General features: G+C 62.5%; 1 protein-coding gene across 1 annotated transcript in view; it reads left to right on the top strand.

Moving 5' to 3' along the window:
- The window catches only part of KCNQ1 (potassium voltage-gated channel subfamily Q member 1), a 388,699-nt gene extending 371,034 nt beyond the window's left edge, over window positions 1-17,665 (top strand). Inside the window, exon 16 of the mRNA XM_021676961.2 lies at window positions 16,413-17,665. Coding sequence (XP_021532636.1) covers window positions 16,413-16,649 — 237 coding nt within the window. The 3' untranslated portion in view covers window positions 16,650-17,665. The remainder of the gene's footprint in view (window positions 1-16,412) is intronic.
- Window positions 17,666-20,164: the final 2,499 nt, after the last annotated feature.

The raw sequence follows: 20,164 nt of genomic DNA, 5'->3' as shown, positions 1-20,164 counted from the left end.
GGCCTGAGTGCTCAGCCCTGCCCCAGCACCTGCCCACTGGGCCCCTGAGGGAGGCTGCCCGTGCTTTCTGCGCCCCATTTCCTGGCCCCTGGCATGCAGAAGGCAGCCCTGCCTGCTTCCCAGTATGGCTGTGAAGGCCAAAGGCGGCAATCTATGGGATATTCTCAGAATGACAGGCCCGCTGTGACCACCAGCAGCTGCTACAAGGACGGCCGTAGGGTGAAGGGATGCGCCCTGAGGAGGCACCTCAGCAGGCATGATGGGTGCCCGTGCCACAGTTGGCCCATGAGAACAAGTGTGTAGCCCAGCCCGCCCCGCACGGTCAGGGGATACTTGGACCAGTGGTGGCTGGAAATAACCCGTGAACAGGAGAGAGGAGGGGTGAATGCCTGTGGGCCTGGAACACTGTGGGCTGTCCAAGGTGCTTCTCCCTCCAGGAAGCCCTCCCTGTCTGTGGAGACACCAGAGGCTCTCCGGGTCTCTGGATGCCTCTGGTGCTCTCCGCCCTGAACCCCCACCCTTGGGCGCAGATCTGTTCTTGACCCTTGTTTAGACTTCGCTCTGTCCCCTCCTGATGTCCTGGATGGCCAGAACCACAGTGTCTCTCCTCCTCTCTCCCCTCCTTCCTTCCACGTGGCGCCTCCTCCCCTTTCCCCATTCCCCCACACTGTTCCCCTCCTTCCTCCGGCACCCTTCTCCCCATCATCCTCCCCTCCCCTCCCCTCCCCACTTCCTTCCTCTGTCCCCTCTCTGCTGCCCTCTCCTCCCTCCCTCACCAGAGCCCTGGAAGGCCAGGTACAGTTAAGAAGTGGCCACTCCATGACCCCCAGTGACTTCACTTCTCTGAGCCTCAAGAGTCTCACCTGTCCAGGGCCCATGGGACATGCCTTAGTCAGCCCCTGGCACATGGTCTTGCATGGCCCGAGCGGAAGATGCCCCTGGTAGGAAGCTGAAAAGGAGGCCCTGCCTGTGTACCAGGAGCCTCTGCTCCATCGGGGTGGCGTGAGGCCCAGGCAGACCTCTGCCTCCAGGCAGCCCTGCAGGTAGACAGCTGGGCCTGGGACCTAGGACCTGGGTCGACTACCCAGACCACCCTCAGCCTTCCTGACAGGTGATATCTTCATTGTCCCCAGGACACACACCAGTCCAGCCTTCACCCTGCCCTCTCCCAGCACCCCGAGGGAAGGCCTGGCCCCTAGGGCACAGCAGTGGCTGCCTGGCATCTTTCAGATGGGCAGTGTTGGAGAGGCCTTGGACCCAGCTCTGTGAATGGGGGTGCCAGAGGGCTGAACTAGAAGAGGGACTTGAATGCCCAGATGCCTGGGCAGGGCCTGGCAGAATGAGGGTTTCTGGGCTAGTCCCCTCCGGGGAGTGGGGCCATCAGAGCTCCGGCCACACAGTGTCATGGGGAGCAAGAGGACCCAGGATGCCCACAAGCTGCTCGCTTGGAGGAGCTCTGCAACTCCACAACTCACCTTCCCCCAGTGCAGGATGTGGGAGATGCGACACAGTCCCCGCCCGTGCCCAGGGCCTTGGCAGGGTCAGGAGGGCCAATGCAGCCAAAGCGATGAGAGCCCACTGCCCGGGGCACCACCATTGTGGCAGGGAGCCCTCCTCGAGTCTGCCATCCTCCGAGCTTGTTTCCTCTGTCACTCCCGGCAGGGCCTGAGTGAAGGTTGCTGATGGCATCACTGAGCCACCCAGCCATGGGGTGAAAGGCAGGGATGGGGCTGATGCTCCCCAAGGCAGGAGGAGACCATGGTCAGGCAGGGGCCACCCGAGGTCACAGCGTATAAAGAAGGTGGCTGCCACCACTGTGGTCCGCAGGGCCTGGCCAGGGCTCCGTGGGGCAGAGGCCGTGCTGAGCTCAGGGGCTTCCCTCCACTTGCCCACTTTGACCTGGTCCCTCCCCTCTCCCACAGTGACCGAGACACACTAGCCTCCTCCCGATTGGAGACAGATGTGGGCAATGCGGCCACTGTACCCTGCTCAGGGCAGGCTGATGCCCAGGGACTGCCTGCCAGACCAGGGAATGAGAGGTCGGCAGCATCACGCGTGGCTGTCTCACAGCTGGGAGGGCTGCGGGGCAGGGGTGCCTGGGTGCCTCTGGATCCTGGGCTGTGAGCAGAGGCCCTGTGGGAGGCCCATCCAATAGGGCAGAGGACACAGCCCTTCCCTGCTTCCCTGAGGGACGGGAGGCCTGTGGACTTCTGGAGACAGTGGCAGAGTGGAGGGGCAAGGACAGCTGAGCCGGCCAGTACCCTGGAGCTGAGTCCTTCCCCGACTGGGGACCTCTGTGAAGACTGCATAGATGTGGGGGGTCTCAGCCTTAGGGTGGGCACCTGGGCACAGCTGTCAGGCCCCAGGTCGGCCCCAGGCACATGGACCTGGGAGCCAGCCTCAAAGGCAGGGGTCCCCAAGCACCCCTGGGAGGCGAGAAGCTGGGTTCCTGGGGTGCGCAGGCTTGCCCCTCACCTCCTCTGCAGTTCCTGTTTTGTGGAAGCAAAATGGAGGTTCAGAGAGTGACCAAACCCCAGGTCCTGTGTCTGCACCTGGCAGGGCCTGAGCTAGGGACCGTGCAGCCCGCCGGGCCCAGCAGCAGGAATCGGGGCATGTGCCCTGAGGTGGGACCGGGGCAATGGTGGGGAAGGTGGGCCAGGCAGTGGGGGAAGGCCGGCCAGGCAGTGGGGGAAGGCCAGAGCGTCCAGCGCCAGGGGCCGATCCGACAGGCTGCGGAGCAGAGGGGAACAGAGCCTGCCAAATATATCCAGATGGGGCTGGAGTGCTCGGGGCCTGGCCAGGAGCCCCAGCAACTTCCTGCCCGCCCACCCTGCTCCCCCACCTTCTCATCCCATTCCCAGACTGTCAGCAGCAGGGGCTGGGGGCAGCAGCACCCCACTTAGCCACAAGGAGTGCAGCCAGAGGCTGGCTCCAGGGAGGCATGGGCAGGGGCTGGGGTACCCCTGCACACGGCTGTGTTCACATAGGACAGGCTTAGCGCCTGCTGTGCCTGGCATGGCTGTGTGCGTGGCCTGGTGGGGGTGTGGTGTAGCCCATGGTGAGGCACGTGGCATGGCTGAGGCTGGGGCTGGTTGTGTAGCATGTAAAGCGGCAAGGTGCATGACATGGCACGTGGCATGGGAGTGTGCCCCTTGGGGCCACGTGTCCAGGTGGAGCAGACCATGGAGGGTGCCCAGGGGCAGTGATGAGGCTGAGCAGGCACTGGCTGGGGAAGGTGGGCAGAGCCGGGGCAGAGCAGGAGGCGGTGGCAGCAATGCCAAGACTATGGAGGTGGAAAGCAACACGCAGGCACGTGGGGTGAGGAGAGTCAGGGCCCCGCAGGTCCCTCGTCCTCCAGAGCTGGAGAGCCAGGGAGTCCTGCAGCCTGGGTCTCACCATCGCGCCTCCCCCTCAAGGCCTCCAGGCACACCATCCACTGCCAGCCTCTGGTCCTGCCTCCGAGGACCTGTCTCCAAGGTCTTCTGGGAGCCACCCCAGCTCCCCCAACACAGAGAGCACCAGAGCTGGGCACCCCAAGAGGTGCTGGGTTCCCCATCTCAGAGACTTGCTAGTGAGTCAGGGAGGCACTTGATGTTGGCAGGAGGAAGGGCAGGGGAGGGTGTGGGAGTCAGGGCCCTGCCAGGCGAGGGAAGGGGCTTGGAAGGGTGTCCTCGTATCTGTGAGTTCGGGAGATGTCCCGAAGCCCCAGCTGGGCCTCGAATGCCAGGCAGAGCCAGGCTGGGCCCAGCAGTGGTACGCATCCCTTGGCTACCCCGGGAAAGCAGGTTCAGGGCAGGAATCCAGCCCCGGCTGGTTGAAGTCCATCCCAAGTCTCCCTCCCCACGAGGCTCCTGCTGATGCCATGAATGGGGCCAGATTCCAGATTCCAAGCCTGGCCGCCCAGCCCCCATCTGGGACCCCAGCCCAGAGCCCCCAGGCCTGGCCTCCAACCTGGCCCCAGCCTCAGGGGAGCCAAATTCAGGGAATCCTATCCTGGTAGCGGGAGCCAGAAGCGGGGGAGGGAGGGAGGGCGGCCCTGTCCTGGGTGCAGGCCCAGGGGCCGGGGGGCTGCCCGCCCGTCTGGGTCAGCACAGCTGCAGCCCGGCCCCGGCTGAGTCATGGGGCCTCTGTCTCCAGGCCTGGCCTGAAGTGGGAACAGCAGTGAGGATGGACGTCCAGGCACCTGGGGAGTGGGCAGGGCTCCCTGGGGCTGCGGTGGCCAGTGGCACCTGGCTGTTGCCCCCCTGCACCCCAGGCGTTTGGCCCCAGAGTCTCTGCCACCTTCCTGGGGTTCTGCTCCCATATTCCTCACACCCAGCACAGAACCCAGCACGTCTCCTGTGGATGCCTGCATATAAACCCCGACTCACACATTCGCGTGCGCACACACACGCGCACGCACACACACGCACACACACAGGCAGAGCCCCTCAGCCAGTCACCCTACCAGCAGAACCCAGCACGTCTCCTGTGGATGCCTGCATATAAACCCCGACTCACACATTTGCGTGCGCACACACACGCACACACACACGCGCATGCACACATACACACGCACACAGGCAGAGCCCCTCAACCAGTCACCCTACCAGCAGAACCCAGCACGTCTCCTGTGGATGCCTGCATATAAACCCCGACTCACACATTCGCGTGCACACACACACGCGCACGCACACACACGCACACAGGCAGAGCCGCTCAACCAGTCACCCTACCAGCAGAACCCAGTACGTCTCCTGTGGATGCCTGCATATAAATCCCGACTCACACATGTGCACGCGTGCACACACACACACGCAAGCACACGCACACACGCACACACACACAGGCTGAGCCCCTCAACCAGTCACCCTACCAGCAGAACCCAGTACGTCTCCTGTGGATGCCTGCATATAAACCCCGACTCACACATGTGCATGCGTGCACACACACACACGCACGCACACACACACATGCACACACACGCACACACACACGCACACACACAGGCTGAGCCCCCTCAGCCAGTCACCCTACCAGCAGAACCCAGCACGTCTCCTGTGGATGCCTGCATATAAACCCCGACTCACACATGTGCACACGTGCACACACACGTGCACATGCACGCACACGCACACACACACTCACGCACACAGGCCCAGCCCCTCAGCCAGTCACCCTACCAGCAGAGCTCTAGACATTTCTGGCCTCGGGTGACTATCCTTCACACAGCTCATCCTGCAAGTCTTTATTGAGCACCTACTACGTGCCAGGCACTGGTACAGAAAGGGCAGAAGCCCCCACCCTCAAGGAACTGACCCCTGCCATGGCAGAGACAGAGAACAAAGCACCACAGCAATGAGGGCCCGAGAGAAAAGCGAGGCAGGAGCCTACAGCGCGATGGGGCAGGGGTGTCTTTAGAAAGGGTGCCGGGAGGACTCTGGAAAGGGCCGTGATTACTTAAAGGAGGGAAGGGGCGGCCTGGGAAGAGAGACCCCCCATGGCCTGTGGGTCCACCAGCAGGGACTGGGTGGTGATGTCAGCAGTCCCTACAGGAAGGGGGGGCTGCACAGCCGCCCCAGCAGCGAGCACTGTCCACGTGATTCCACGTGCAGCCTCCACACACAAGTCATGGAAACAAGCAGTAGAGAGCCACGCGTGTGTCACGTCACGTCACGTCTCACTCAGCAGGCAGGACTGGGCTCGAGGTGCATATTGAAGTTGCTGGAAGAAGAAACATCAGATCCCTCGGCTGTTTGCCTGGTAGGGAGGCCTTAGCGGAAAATGGGGCAGGTGAGACCGGGATGTGTCTCTGAAGTGTCTTTAGCAGGAAAATGTCTTCATAGAGTACTTGTATCATGTAAAACCCTGTGTGCAGACTAATTTCGAAACAAGTGTGTGAGGCGTTCGTAGAATGCAGGAGGACAAGCACCCAGCAGTGCAGAGCCCATGGGCTAGGGGCGCGGGGCATGGCCCTCTCCTGGGGATGGGCGGGGTGGGGCGAGTGGGGCCGAGGAAGAGGCTCACATAGTGTGCATGAGCATCTTGAGTGTCCAGAGAGAAGACGCAGGCTTCAGCCAGCAGGGACAGCCCAGGGTGCCCTGGGAGAGGCCTGGGTGCAGAAAACACAGCAGACTGTGGGCGTGGCCAGTGCTGGGGGCCAGGGAGGTGGTCAGAGGCCTCTTGGTGGTGCCCAGGGAACTGGGGACCAGGGGCCTCATCCTTCCGCTTCGCCCTTCCCGTCAGGCCCAGGGAGTGGCCGGGGGCCCGGGAGAGCCTGCCCTGCGCACAGCCTCCGTTCCCAGACACGCCCTGGCCTGAGCCCCCAGGCTGCGCTGTGCCACAGAACGGACTTGCCGGCCCCTCCCTGCTGGAGAAGTGACAAAGGCCCAGGGTCACCCAGCAAGCGAGAGGCCATTGAACCATTGTTTAGCTGCCCACCTGCCCTCAGGGAGGCAGCCTCTGAGAAGCAAACACCACCAGTAGGAACGGGCGGACATTGATGGCAGATGGAGGGCAGGGAAGGTGGCCACAGCCAGACCAGGAAGGCGGAGGTGGAGGCCTCACCAAGGAGACCCTCCACTGGGGCCAGGAGAATGAGAAGGGCCTGGACACTAAGGAGAGGGGTGGGTGCTCCCGGAGACGGGGCCAGCCCACGTGACAGTCTTGAGCTAGGAACCTGAGGAAACTGGCTCTGGCATGAGGAGGGCAGTGCCCAGGGGCCCTGAGGCGAGGAGTGTAGTGCCCAGGGGCCCACAGGGGCCCAAGGCGAGGGACCCTCGCCAAGCCCAGCACCATGTCTGTATCCCGAGAACAGTGGGGAAGCCTCAAGTGTCCCCACCCAGAGAGGGGACATTGTGGTGGGGAGATCAGCAGTGGCAATTGCTTTCTCTGGGGTCACAGGCCCCAGAGGCCTCCGTCTTAGAGAAAAATGGTGGCAACTTGGGACAGACTGAGGGAGCCAAGACAGAAATGTCCCAGCCGAATTCAAGAATATTTGGGGTATATCTGCTGCATGCCAAGGACAGTTCCAGGTGTGGGCCCTACCTCAGGAAGCCAGACTGACCTCACGTGGCTCACATCCACGGGCGGGGTCAGGGGACAGGTGCAAAACGTTCACATGCTGGTCGGGCACCTGGATGTGCATGGAACGCCGTGCAAAAAGAAGAAAACAGGCTTGGGGCTGGGGGCCGGGGCGCGGGGAAGCAGGCTGGAGGGTGAGGCCGAGGGTGGGGGCTGGGCCAAACCACAGGGTCGGGAGGGGACTCGCATTGATCCAGAGCCACTGGGGCTTAGAGCCCATGACTGGGGTCTGAGTTCCAGTGGAACGGGGCCCCCCTGCAGGGCTGGGGAAGGGAGGAGAGACGAAGTGTGTCTCTGGCCCCAAAGGAGCAAGGTCTGCATGTGGTTTTCTGGGGATGGCAAGGGGCATTGCTGGGGTGCTAGGGGCTGGTGCACTTGGGGGTCCCAGATTGCCCAGGAAGTGGTTGAGGGCCCAGGGTAGGGGAGGATGTGGGGGCAGCAGGGCCAATGAGGGCAGACCTGGAGCCGTGACGCGCGAGCGGCCAGGCAGCCCCTGCTCCCCCTGCCCACCTGCCCCCGTGGCTGGGCTGGGGTTTGACTGAGGCTGCAGAGCACTCGCTGGCTCCCAGAACAAAGTGTTCTGCCTGGCATCCCCTGGCTTCCGGGCCTCTGAGGGCTCACCAGAGGGGGCAGCTCAGGAGGCGGCGCAGAGAATGAAATGCAGCTGGGGCCTGTGCCCGCCGTCAGCACAAACACCGCTCCTGGGCCTCCAGCGCCTCTCTCCAGCCTGCCCTACGTTCCCGCCGGCCTGGCCCCCAAACAGCGGCCAGTGGAACCAGCCCTACCCGGGGTTGTGCTAAGTGGGCAGGTGGGCAGCTGCCCCCAGCTCTCGGACAGAGTGGGCCCCGCCTGGCATCTGCCAACAGGACGCTCCTGAGACCAGGCTAGAGATGGGCCAGGCCCTGGAGAGTCTCCAGCCCCCCATCCCAGCCTGGGGCTTCCCCACCCCTGCCCACCTGCTGGGCATCGAGGCAGCTCCCTGGCCTCTGTGTGCCCCTGAGCCTCGCTGCCCAGGCCCCGTCCAAGGGAAGAGGGCAAAGGGGCTCCAATGCCACCCAGAAAGTGGTGTGCCACGTGGGCTTCCCCCCCAGCTCTGCCACTGACTCGCTCCATGATCTCTGTCCCCACCCTGAAGTTGACACAAATGTCCGCACAGAGCAGCCTCCGAAGGGCTGTGAGGCTGTGGATGTGACAGCTCTGGCTCTGGCACAAATGTCAGCCCCAACCCAGATGCAGAGAGGGAGGGAGGTGGCTGAGCGTGCAGGAGCATGAGGCCACGTGGCACCGGCTCACGTCAGTGGACACGGCACACACAGACCCCTGGGGGCTGTGACGAGGTGAGGGCTGAGCCGAGGGAGAATCCAGGAAGCTGGCCTGGCCAAGAGGAAGAGAGGGGAGGCCCCGGTGGCTGGAGCCAGCTGGGGGAGGGGAGGCAGCAGGGGCTGGGATCCCTCGGCTCTCACAGCCACGATACAGACTCTGTTGTTTGTTCAGAGTACAAAGAGGGGGCCTTCTCCAAGTTCTCAGCAGAGGAGCGAGACCTTTCCGACCAGGGAGATGCAAGGAGAGGTTATGAGGTCGCCTGGGACAGGGTGGGTTCCGGCTGCCCTCGCCACTCCCCCGCTGGACACCAGGATGAGCCTGTCGTCTCTCACCTCCAGAGAGCAGGGCCCTGGCTGCCAGCATCAAAGCGTGTACAAGAGTGTTCGTTAGAGCAGATCCGCGTAGGCTCCACAGTACTGGAAGACCCATGGGAACTTTGTGCCGTCGACCCTCGAGCAGCGCAGGGCTGGGGCACAGACCTCCGATCTGCCCCGGCGAAAGCCCGTGTGTAAGTTTTGACTGCCCAGAAACTTCACTAATAGCCTCCTGTTGACTGGAAGCCCTTCCAATAACATAAACAGTCAATTAACACATATTTGTATGCTACATGTATTACAATAAAGTAAGCTACAGAAACAACGTTAAGCCAGTCATAAGGAAGAGAACAGACATTTGGTGTAAGCAGGTCGTCGTAAAGGTCTCCGTCCTCGTCATCTTCATGGCGATTTGGCTGAGGAGGGGGAGGAGTGGCTGTTACTGTCTCAGCGGTGCCAGAGGAGGAAGAAAATCCATGTCGAAGTGGACTTGTGTTGTTCAGGGTCCGTAATATACAAAATGGACATTCTAATCCAGCGGGGAAAAGGCGGCTCATTCCGTAAATGGTGGGGTGTCAGGGTAACCCACAAAAGTAAGCCTGTAGGTCGAAATCAGTCCCATGTGATTCAAAGATTGAAGGGTAAAACACAAATCAAGAAAGTACTAGGGACAGCATTTCGGCGCTGGAACGGAGGAGGCCCTTCCCAGCACGCGCAGGAGAAGGGAAAAGATGGATGGCTTTGACCACATGAAAACCTGAAAACATAAAACCTCCGTGTGACAAAGCAAAAAACACCAAATGCCATAAACCCACTCACAAGACAAATAGCACACCGGGGAAAAACACGTGTGATGTGTGCTTGACGTCTTTCTTGACATACAGAGTCCTTACGAATCAATGAACATGAAAAAGCCCAGTCCCGGCCTCAGCTTCTCTGCTGAGCACCCGCCCTAGGAGGGAGTGGGCGTGGGGGGCTTCTACCCCTCACGTCAGCCTTGGGGCCCCAGGAAACTGGCCAGGGCCTCATTTACTGATGCCACAAATAGTTGTGCAGCACCAACTCTACTCTGCACGTGTTTACTGGGCATCTTCTAGGCTCCAGGCTCTGGGAGGCTGCCTGGGATTGAGACGGCGACTGCGCGGCCTAGAGCTGGGCCACCAGCTGGTGGCAAAACAGCAAGCAGGGAGATCAGTGACCAGGCCATCTCCGGGAGGGGGAGGGCTGTGGGGACACCGGGAGAGGCGAGGCGAGGAGGCCCCCCAGGATTTCGAGCTAAGGTTAAACAAAGCAGCAGAGGACAGTATTCCAGGCCGAGGGAACAGCGGGGGCAAAGGGCCCAGTGCTCGAACGAGACGGGCACACTCAGTGCTGGAGAGGGACCAGCAGAGGAGACGCACGAGAGACTGGATTTTACTCCCAGTGCAGCGGGAATCCTGCAGAGGAATTTGGCCCAGGCTGGGAGGGAAAACTCAGCCTGGCTGCTGCCTGGAGCAAGTGGGGACGGGTTGGGGGCATCACCACGCAGCAAGGTGGTTGTGACGGTCCAGGCAGAAGATGCCACCAGCCTGGGCAAGGGCCACTGGGGTGGGCTCAGAGCACACACTCCAGACCAGAGAGCCGCAGACACCAGGTGCACACCAGGGAGCTGAGTAGCTGGTCATACCCTGTGGATGCAGGATCAGGGCCGGCTTGCGGGGAATCAGCAGGACATGCTAGTCTTCCAGGCTGTTGGGCTGCATGCTTGGGGAAAGCAAATAGCTGACAGGAAGCCCTCGCAGAGGTCCCAGGAAGGGAACCAGAGTCGTGTGTGATGATCCTGAGATATCCCCCACAGTGGTCAGCCAGGAACATGGCGCCCCTGAGGCCCTCAGGAGGCCAAGCGTGGTCGGTGGGCAGGGGCTGGCAAAAGCGGGTGTCAGCAGCAGGGGGAAAGGTCTTTCATCATCCTGGCCCTCTCTCAGAGGAAGCAACCCTGATCCTGGGGGGTGGTCCGCAAGGGCCAGCCAGGCAGCTGCAGCCCCAGGAAGGGTGCTGGGGTGGCGCCGACCAGGCGTCCGCCATGCGGTCATGCTGTGCCGAGGACGTGCTGGGGACATAACTGACCATTAGTAGTGTGGGTCCCCAGCCGCAGCAGGGCTTCCTCTGGCTGCTCGGCAGACAACAGCAAGATACCAGGGATGGCGGCGAGGACAAGGCTTTGGTCTGCAGCCTCTGAGTAGACACACTCAGCTCAGTGCCTGCCAATCCAGCCCCTCCACGGGCACCAGTCCCAAGCCCTTGCACAGCGGCTGCCACATTGTGCTCGACTTTCTGGGTCAAGACTCACCCAGCTTGGACACTACCCAGTGGAGAGCTGCAGGGGACAGGTGGAGCAGCTGGCATGTGGGTGACCGTGGGGCCCAGAGTCAGTGCCATCTGTCTCCCCGTCGGGAGAGGACACCTGGCACCTGCCCATGCACCCGTGCCATGGGACTTGCCGCTTGCCTTGTCCCAGCAGTACTCCAACTCCTGTGATGGGTGTGGGGGCTGCTCACCGCCATAGCACATGCAAAGGCCCAGGGGCCTGGGGGCACAGGCAGGTGTGCCCTTGGGCAACTCAGAGAACAACCCGATGGGAAGTGAAGGGAATTGTGCAAATCTACCGCAGGTGCTTCCCACATTCGTGCGCACACAGCCTCCCACACTCTAGAGCCACGGGTACACACACGCAGACTCACCTAGCATGCCTGCACGTGCACGGCAATGCTCCTTTGGCCTCAGCTGCCAGTCACACATGTGCGACTGTATGTGCGCACTGGAGGAGTCCCTAATGATCCTGGTCGCCAGGTGGCTCGCCTGGCACCAAGCGCCGCGCTCTGTCCCTGGTGTCCTCGTGCGTCAGGCCGCTTGATCCCCGCAGCATCCTCCTGGGGAAGGGGCTGCAGCCACCCCCACTTCATAGGCAGGGAAACTGAGGTTCAGAGAAGCAAAGTGACTCGCCCAAGGTCACCTAGCCAGGAAGCGGCAGTGGCAGGATCAGACCGCAGGCCGGCTGCTGCACACTCCCGCGAGGAGGTGTCATGCCCCAGCCAGCCTGTGTGCCCAAGGCCTAGCAGTTGTGTGCCAGGCTCTGAGGCCGTCTCACACTGGCCACAGCACAGCAAGCTCCAGCAGGCCCAACGGTAAAACCTCGGCTGTGAGAGACACGGTCAACTTTCACTCAAGAACCAAAGCACTAAAGCAAAATCAAACACGATGGGCCGCACCCTGCCATGAGCTACCAAGTGCTGTGACCTGTTGCCGCTCGTGCCCGGCTCGAGCCGGGGCTGGCATCCGATTGTCAGCGCCTGGTATTCAGCATTCTGGGTACCACTTCTAGGGGAGCTTAGTAACTGTTCCTTGGAGCGGACAGGAGGAAGGCCAAGGTGACCTTTGTCTGTGACCCTACAGAGAGCCCTGGGAAGGCCCTGCCTGTCCTTTAGACACTGCCCAACAAGGATGCCAGAGGGAGCAGTGGGCTTGCTGCACCCCGGGGAGCTGCGGCCCAGGCAGAACACAGGAGCCCCACCCTGGAAGCCACGGGTGTGCCCGGCCTCTCCTGCCTGTCCCTGGCCAGTCTGGCATCCATGAGGCCGGGGCCTTTGGCAGTCCTAGGCGGGGATCAAGGCCGGGCAGGTTCTGCAAAAATTTCCCTTGAAAGACTCTTTTTCAAGATTTTCTTTTGAAAACAAATTCATAACCACATCAAACAGGAATCCCCGTTGCCTTGGGTTTGATCACCGGCCGCCCGGGGCTCTCTAACTAGCTGTTATTCTAATTGCTTTTTGCTCTTCCGAGGGCTGCATAGGTCTCTTATGGTTATTAATTTGGTGAGTGCAGGCCGGGCACAAAGCAGCTTTTGTCTGCCTTGCCTTTTAATCACTATCAAATTGCAAATAATGGCGGGGGCTGAGATCCCCAAAATTGATCTGTCCCAGGAGCTCTTGGGGAACCGGCCCCTGTGCCCAGAGCAGGCACTGCCTTCCCCGAGGGCGGCAGCTCCCCGACGGCACCTGCCGGGATGCATCTTCCTGTGGGTGGGGTCCAGCGTCGGCCACATGGGGTACCTCTCAGGCTCCTCCGTCACCACCAAAACCAAATACGCCCGCAAGACCAAGGTACCCTATGCACAGAGCTGGGGGTGGGAGCCTTCAGGGACGCGCGCCATGGCAAGTGCTTGGGTCAGAGCTGAGCCTCGGGGGCTGCAGAGGAGCCACCTGTAGCCCAGGCCTGGGACCTTCCCGTAATGGGGGCAGCATCGTGACGCCTCAGACGTGGACCCGCCCTGGGCATCCAGCCCACATCCTGGCCCACTGCCGGGGCCTCGTCTCCAGCAGTCAGGATGATGAGAGCATGTCTCTGGGGCAAGAACCCCCAAGCCAGCCCCTCAAAGCCCCAGGCAGCACAGGCAGCAGTCAAGGTGAGCTTGGGACCGGCCGGAGCCGGGTATGCGCTGATGCTGGCCCGGGCAGCTTCGGTGAGTGCTTCTGTGTCAGTCACGGGCGAGCATGGCCCTGTGGCTGCCTCCCTACCCCAAAGTGGCTGAGTGCCTCTCTCCACGGTGCCAGGGCTCCCTGCCGGGAAGAGCTGTCACCAAGGTGGCTCAGGACCGAACGCGGCTCCAGCCACACCCTCAGCCTGTACACGCCGCCTGCGGCCCTGCCACCCGCCGCCTCCCTCCCTCCCAAGCATCGCTGTGAAGGCCTCCATGCCCATTAGCACATGTGGGCTTGGACAGATGTTCAAGTGCCATAAAGTGAAAATTTATGAAACCGCAAATGTTCATCTGTGATGTATTTGGTGCTTTAATTAATGCCAAACCAATCGATACCCAGGCTGGGGCCTGCACAGTTAGTGACAGTAAGCCAGGCAGAGCCGACCTCGTTCAGCGCTACCAGCATGCAGGGCCCAGGGAGCTGGGTGGGCCCTAGGACACAGACCTGGGCTTTGCACTGGAAGACCCAGGCTGGCTGCACCTTTGATCCGCTATGGTCTCATAGGTCTCTGGGCCTCAGTTTCCTCCTGTGCCCCCTGAAGACTAGGCAACCTCCCGTGTCCCCTGTCAGGCACGAGCAGGTTGTGGGACTGAGAGGGCTGCTCCTGTGGCTGCCGGGGTGTGGGTGAACGAGAATGAGACCTCAGGCTGCCCCCCTCCTAGAGGCCCCGCCCCCCCGCCCTCTGCTCTCCCCAGCTCCCTCCCTGTCACCTACTGGCTGTTGGGCTGCATGCTTGGACACAGCCCAACCCGAGGCTGTGTCCCGCCTCCCCCCGCCACAGCATCTCCGTGGTCTCGAGATGGAGACTTGGGGTAGGAACTTCGGGGACAAGATGGGAGCCATGGCACTCTCAGCCGTGACCCTGGCCCTCTTTTCCTGGGCTTCAGTGTCTGCATCTGTGGGATGGGGTATAGACCTCTGTGGCTGGTCCCCAAGTGGCTTTTCAGAGCACTGAAGTGCTGGCTGGTCCTTGCCTGTGAGGGAGCCTGGTGTAGGGCCCTGGCCCCTGCCCCTTTGCCGCAGAAGCCCTGCACCCTTTCCTACATAGCCTGGGCTTCACATCACCACCATCAGGTTGATCTGGGAAAAATAAAACACTGGGCTCCCTCTGGCCTGGACCATCAGACCTGGGACGTGCCCCTGGGCCCGGGACAGGGGTGTGTCAGACAGCCCATACCTGAAGGCAGAACTGCAGGGGAGCCGGAAGCTCCACCCCACAGCCCCCACCACCCAGGGCTGGAAGTGGGTCCCCTGGGCCCCTGCTCTGGGCAGGGCACAGTCCCACCTCCCAGGTGGAGGCTGCCCACCTAGCCCTCTAGACGATCGGCCCCCTTCCGGCAGGAGCCCCCTCATCTCAGCCTCTCCCAGCGCCCTGCTGGCCGCCTCTCCCCTACCCTGCTCAGCCTCCATGGGTGGCAGGGAGGGCTGATGACCACAGCACACAGCCTTTGAAGCTGGCCTGGGCCTGCCCAGACCCTGGCAAACTGGTTGCTCCCTCTCTGGCCACCTCGGGGCTTGTGCCCACATCACCCAGCAGCATCTTCCCTGGGGTGGTCTCACCCACACAGCATCCAGCCCTGGCCCATACCTCGGCCTGAGCCTTTCTGGCTGGATCAGCAGTGGGGCCGGGCGCCCAAGGGGCCAGGCCTGCCCGGAGCAGCCTGGGGTGCAGACATGGAGAATGCACAGCCAGGTGGCCCAGCTCCCGCCTGCCGCCTGTCCTTAGGGCCAGTGGTCGACGCTGTGGCCGAGTCATCTTCGTGCCTTTCCGCAGAGCCACGCTTTTCCCAGAAGCAGCTCTGCTGTTCAGCCCTTATCGGGTGTGATCTGGTTGCCCCTCCCCGACCACTTCTAGGCCTTTCCAAGGCGCCAGGTACCCGCGGTGGGGGAGGGTCTCCTTCATTCTCTACAGAGCACGCTGCTGAGGGGCTCTCCTGCAAGATGCCACAGGCTGAAGGCCCAGCCCCGTCTCCTGTGGCCACTATCAGAGCTGTCCGTCCCCACTAGACACTCACTCACGCTGGGGCCCCAGGTCCACCCTCCTAGGGAGAGGGGTCCCCAGCCTGGACTCCCTCCCCTGCCCTGGTCTGCCCTGGCGTTGGCCCTGCTCCACCCAGCACCTGCTCTGAGGGTGCCGGCCTGCCGGACAGGCCCTCCCACTCTCCCCATCAAGGTTGGACGGCCACTTCCCACCTGGGGACGAGCTCCAGCCTCATTCCCCAGCGATGCCGTCCTTCCAAGGAGCTCTTAGACCACCTGGCTCTCCACTCGCCTGGGGCTTTTCTGTTGACTCCTCGGCCCTGCAAGGCCTCTGAGCACCTACTCTCTGTGCAGGGTTCATTTCAGGCTCTGTCCTGCCTTGACCACCTTTGCAGGGCGGCCACCCCGGCATGTAGCTCACTGCAGAGCCAGTCCCTGAGAAGGTGGAGGCCACATGGCTAGCCAGAGGGTGCGCTGCGGGGCACTGCCCTGACCACAGGGCATGGATATAGAAGGTGTCTGGGAAAATAGCGGTGTCCAGGCAGGTTAAAGAAATGGTATAGCGGTGCCTGGGGGGTGACAATCCCACCCCTACCCCCTTGCAGAGAGCATCGCAGAGGCACAAGCCCTGGGTCTGCAAGTCCCTCCTGGAAGTGGCCCAGTGGAGGGCCCAAGGCCTCTGCCTCCTCAAGCACCCAGGCCCTGCCCATGAACCAGCCTTGCTGAACTCTGCCCTCTGTCCAGTTCTCCTCCAGACTGAGTAGATGAGGCCCCAGCCTCCCTTGACCCTTACCCCAAGCTTTGCCTCCAGAAGCCAAAGGCTGCCACAAACCCAGATATTTCAGGTCTGGGTCCCTGGTGTGGACCCTGTGATGTAGGGATATGGCACAGAAGGCCTAGCCAGAGGCTAGAGCCAGCCCCAGGGGGCATAAGGGGAGGAGAGGAGGCCCCGACCCTGAGCCTCCACGCCTGTGGACATACACAGGCACTTCGGCATGCATGAGATGGACTCCAGTAGCCACACGTGCACATTCCTCACACACACACGGGCGTGAACAAGGGCCTTGCAGACACAGGGTACACACGTGCGCACCGCCTGCACACAGTAGAGACGGTTGGCACCTTCCCTCCCCCGGCCCCGAGCCCAGGCCCGAGGGTGTCTGCGCACCTGGCTGCCTCCCGCCACCAACTCTCTCGTCTGCCTTTGTCCCCGCAGGTGACGCAGCTGGACCAGAGGCTGGTACTCATCACCGACATGCTTCACCAGCTGCTGTCCTTGCACCGAGGTGGCCCCCCCGGTGGCAGCGGCCCCCCCAGAGAGGGTGGAGCCCACATCACCCAGCCCTGCGGCAGTGGCGGCTCCATCGACCCCGAGCTCTTCCTGCCCAGCAACGCCCTACCCACCTATGAGCAGCTGACCGTGCCCAGGAGGGGCCCTGATGAAGGGTCCTGATGGGGGGTTGGGGTGGGCCTGAGAGGGGCGGCCAAGAGTGGCCCCACCTGGCCCTCTCTGAAGGGGGCACCACCCAGCCATGGCCACCTGAAAGGCCCAGAGAGGAGCCCCACTCTCATAGGCCCCAATACCCTGTGGGCCATGCTGTCCGCACAGCCTGAGCCTGGGGGCTCAGCTGGGTCACCTCTTCCTGGCTGGTGGGTACTAGAAGCTGGCTGGGTGTGGGGGCCCCGTCTCAGGTCTGAGTTCTTATCCCTAGTGCCCTGGCCTCCACATGTGATGTTGACACCACTGGCATGGTGGTTGGGACCCATCGGCAGGGCACCAGGCCTGGCCCACGTATGGCCAGGAAGTGGCGCAAGCTGAGCGCAGACCCAGACTGCTCGGCCCAGAGGGCTTCCTGAGGGGAGGCAGAGCAGCCCCTGGACCCCAGCCTCAAATTCACGACCCTGCCAGGCACAGGCAGGGCAGGACCAGCCCTCACTGACTACAGGGCCACTGGCAATAAAAGCCCAGGGGCCCATTCAGAGGTTCTGGGGCTGGCTCCCTCACTCTCAGGAAATGCTGACCCCATGGGCAGGGGACTGTACAGGCTGTTCCTGAGCCCCCAGCTTCCGGTAGGAGGGACAGTCTCGCCATCTCCCCAGGGCACGAGGCTGAGTGTGGGAAATGCCCACTTCCCTCCCTGTGTTAGACTGGCAGCTCTTCCTGGCTGGAGAGGATCCCCACCCCCAACCCCCGCCCCCGAGCCCGCTCTGCGCGGGGCTCCCGCCTCCAACCCCTCACCCAGTCCAGCAGCCAGCCAAACACACAGAAGGGAACTGCCACATCCCCTCGCCAGCTGCCGAGCCGCTGAAGAGTCACGGTTTCTGCAGGGAACAGGGGTTCCTTCTGGGCATTACATCACATAGAAATCAATAATTTGTGGTGATTTGGATCTGTGTTTTAATGAGTTTCACGGTGTGATTTTGATTATTAATTGTGCAAGCTTTTCCTAATAAACATGGAGAATCACAGGCTGGGCTGGGCACTGCTCTCACCTCGGTTCCTGGGGCATCCACGGGGTCTCTGGGACAACCTGGGGCTCAGCCTCCACATCCCAGCCTGCTCCCACTGATGCCTGCGGGCCTCTAGCTTGCTTCCTCCCCAGGAGACCCCATGCACCCACAGACAGGACCCCTGCGGTTCCCCTGGAAGCAGTGCCCAGGTGGCAGTGGACTAGGAACCCTATGTTGCTGTACTGAGGAGTGGGTCAGAGGGGCTGCAGCAGTGTAGGCTGTAGCCCAGCGATGTCGCTCCTGACGTGGGCTGGCCCTGGCACAGAGTGCAGTCACAGTGTCTCCCAGCAGACCCCATGCCCTTGGGGCAGATGCGCTCTTCTGGGCCTCTCTGCCTACCCCTTCCAGGCCAGGGGCCCTCGACCAAGGATCCACATGTTCCGCTATGGGAGCAGGCCCCACCCAGGCCCACTCCCCAGGATGCCAAGGCCGGATTCTAGGGGGACGGGGGGTGCAAGGAAAGCCTTGACCCCTGGGCCTCCCCTATGCTCACCCCTGTCCTCCTCTGGGCCTCTGCTCCCTTAGCCTGTCCAGTCCTCTGAGCAGGACAGAGGGGCCACCACCCCACCCAACCTGACCCTGTGGCTACAGCTCTCTGCGAAGCCCTCCTCTCCTGAGGTGGAAACAGCGCCTCACTCTCAGACACAGACCACTCAGCCGGGCAGGTGCATCTGCTGTGCCCGCGCCTCAGCTACTGGACCGTTTCTTGATCCTTCAAGACTGCAGCCCCTTTCTGTCCTCTTTCCAGAGCCCACCCCGAAGTCTCAGGCCATCAGGGCTGGGGGCATCTGAGCTCTCAAAGATGGGGCTGTCCTGGGTCCACTGGAGACAGCAGGCGGCCAGCAACAGGTGGCGGGGACAGGAGCCCCAGGTTTCTGTTTGGAGTGGGGATGGAGGCCTTGTCAGAAGGGAAGGCCTAGGTCCCACCTGGTGCCGAGCCTGCTGGGCCCATGCCCCCACCCATGGGCCTTGGCATCCGGCCTGGCCAGCACTGAGCAGGATGCAAGGGGTAGAGGGGCAGCGTGGGGCTGCCCAGGCTTCCCCCGCCTTCACCCACCCGGGCGGAGCAGGAGCCGCAGTCACTGAAAAGGCAGGAGCTGTTGTTTCCTTGTTGGATAAATATTTGCGGAAACCCCGGGGTGCCGGCCGGAAAGCAGAGCCCTCCGCAGCGCCCAGGCCCCCCAGCCCCAGCCGCCCGCCCCGGGACCCCAACCCGCAGGGAGCTCCGAGGGACCGCCCATCTGGGCCGGGCACGGCCCCAGCACCCGGCCCGCCTTGTTGTCCGTGTTATGGACTGTGCACAAAGTGCCCGAAGACTCCACTCCTGGACGGGCCATTGCAGCCCTCTGGGGTGTGAAATGCAATTTACCTGAAATAAAGCCCAATTATGGAATTAGCTAATTAAAGCCTCGGTAGAGGCTGGGCCCAGCCGGCCGGGCACTCAATGCCCGCTGGTGCCCGCGGACTGAGGGAACAGATGGCGCCTCAGCCCGCCGTGCCGGCCGCATTCCTTCACTCTGTCCCCCGATAAGTGACCTAGACAGCACACGACCATCTGGTGTGTGGCACGTCCTGCGGGCCCCGGACAATGGCCCGGCAGACCTCTCCGAGAGAGGGCCGTCGCCCGGGTAACGGTGGCATGTGCAGCCCCGGCCCGTTCATGGCCCCTCCCGCGGCCCCTTTCTTCGGGCCCTTTGTGGCCTGGCGGCGGCTGCCTGGCTGCTCTAGCTGAGGATAGCAGAGAGCGTTTGTCCGCAGAGCCGGCCTTTGTCTCCAAATTGGGCTCCCTTATTGAGGTCCTCGGGGTCCAATAGGTGCCAGGAGCATCTGCTGGGGGTGGCTGGGGGAGGGGCTGCTCCTGCTTCCTGGGCACCCACCTCCTCTGCCAGGCTCCCCTCCCCCATCGCCTGCCCTCAGATGGCCCCTCGTGGACACTGGGCGTGTCCCTGAGGAAGCCAGTCTCCAGGGCTGGCACTGGCCAAGCCCGGCGTTCCCCCGTCTTCTGGCCAGGGGGCCAGGAGGAGGAGGCAAGGGCCAGGCCAGCCTGCAGCCCCTCACCTCCCACCCCAGCCCTGTCTGCAAAATGGGAACCAGTAAAAGTGCCCCTGGAAGCGGTGTCGGGGACAGGGGCTTGATGGAGGTGAGACGTGTTAGTTCTGGGCCTAGGCCAGGCACACAGTAGGCACTTAATAAAGGAAGCCAGGCAAACCACCTGGGTGGGTGATGCTGGGCTCTGCCTCCTCGAGGCACTCCTGCCTGGCCAGCCTGACCCCTCGGAGCTCCTTCCCGAGGCCCGTCCTGCTTCCAGCCTCACCCCACCAAGCTCCCTGCCCCTCAGAGCCAGGGCGAGCTGTCCAGCTGGAAGCTCCCCATCCTGCTCCCAAGCTGACTGTGGCTCCCCACTGCCAAGCAGGCCTGTGAGGTCCCACAGGCTGCAACCCTGCCACTCACCCTGGG

Source organism: Aotus nancymaae, unplaced genomic scaffold (genome assembly GCF_030222135.1).
Source record: "Aotus nancymaae isolate 86718 unplaced genomic scaffold, 86718_ANA_hifiasm-v0.15.2.pri h1tg000106l, whole genome shotgun sequence".
Taxonomy (NCBI): Eukaryota; Metazoa; Chordata; class Mammalia; order Primates; family Aotidae; genus Aotus; species Aotus nancymaae.
Note: the sequence above shows the minus strand (reverse complement) of the source record. Positions and strands in the feature narration are given on the sequence as shown.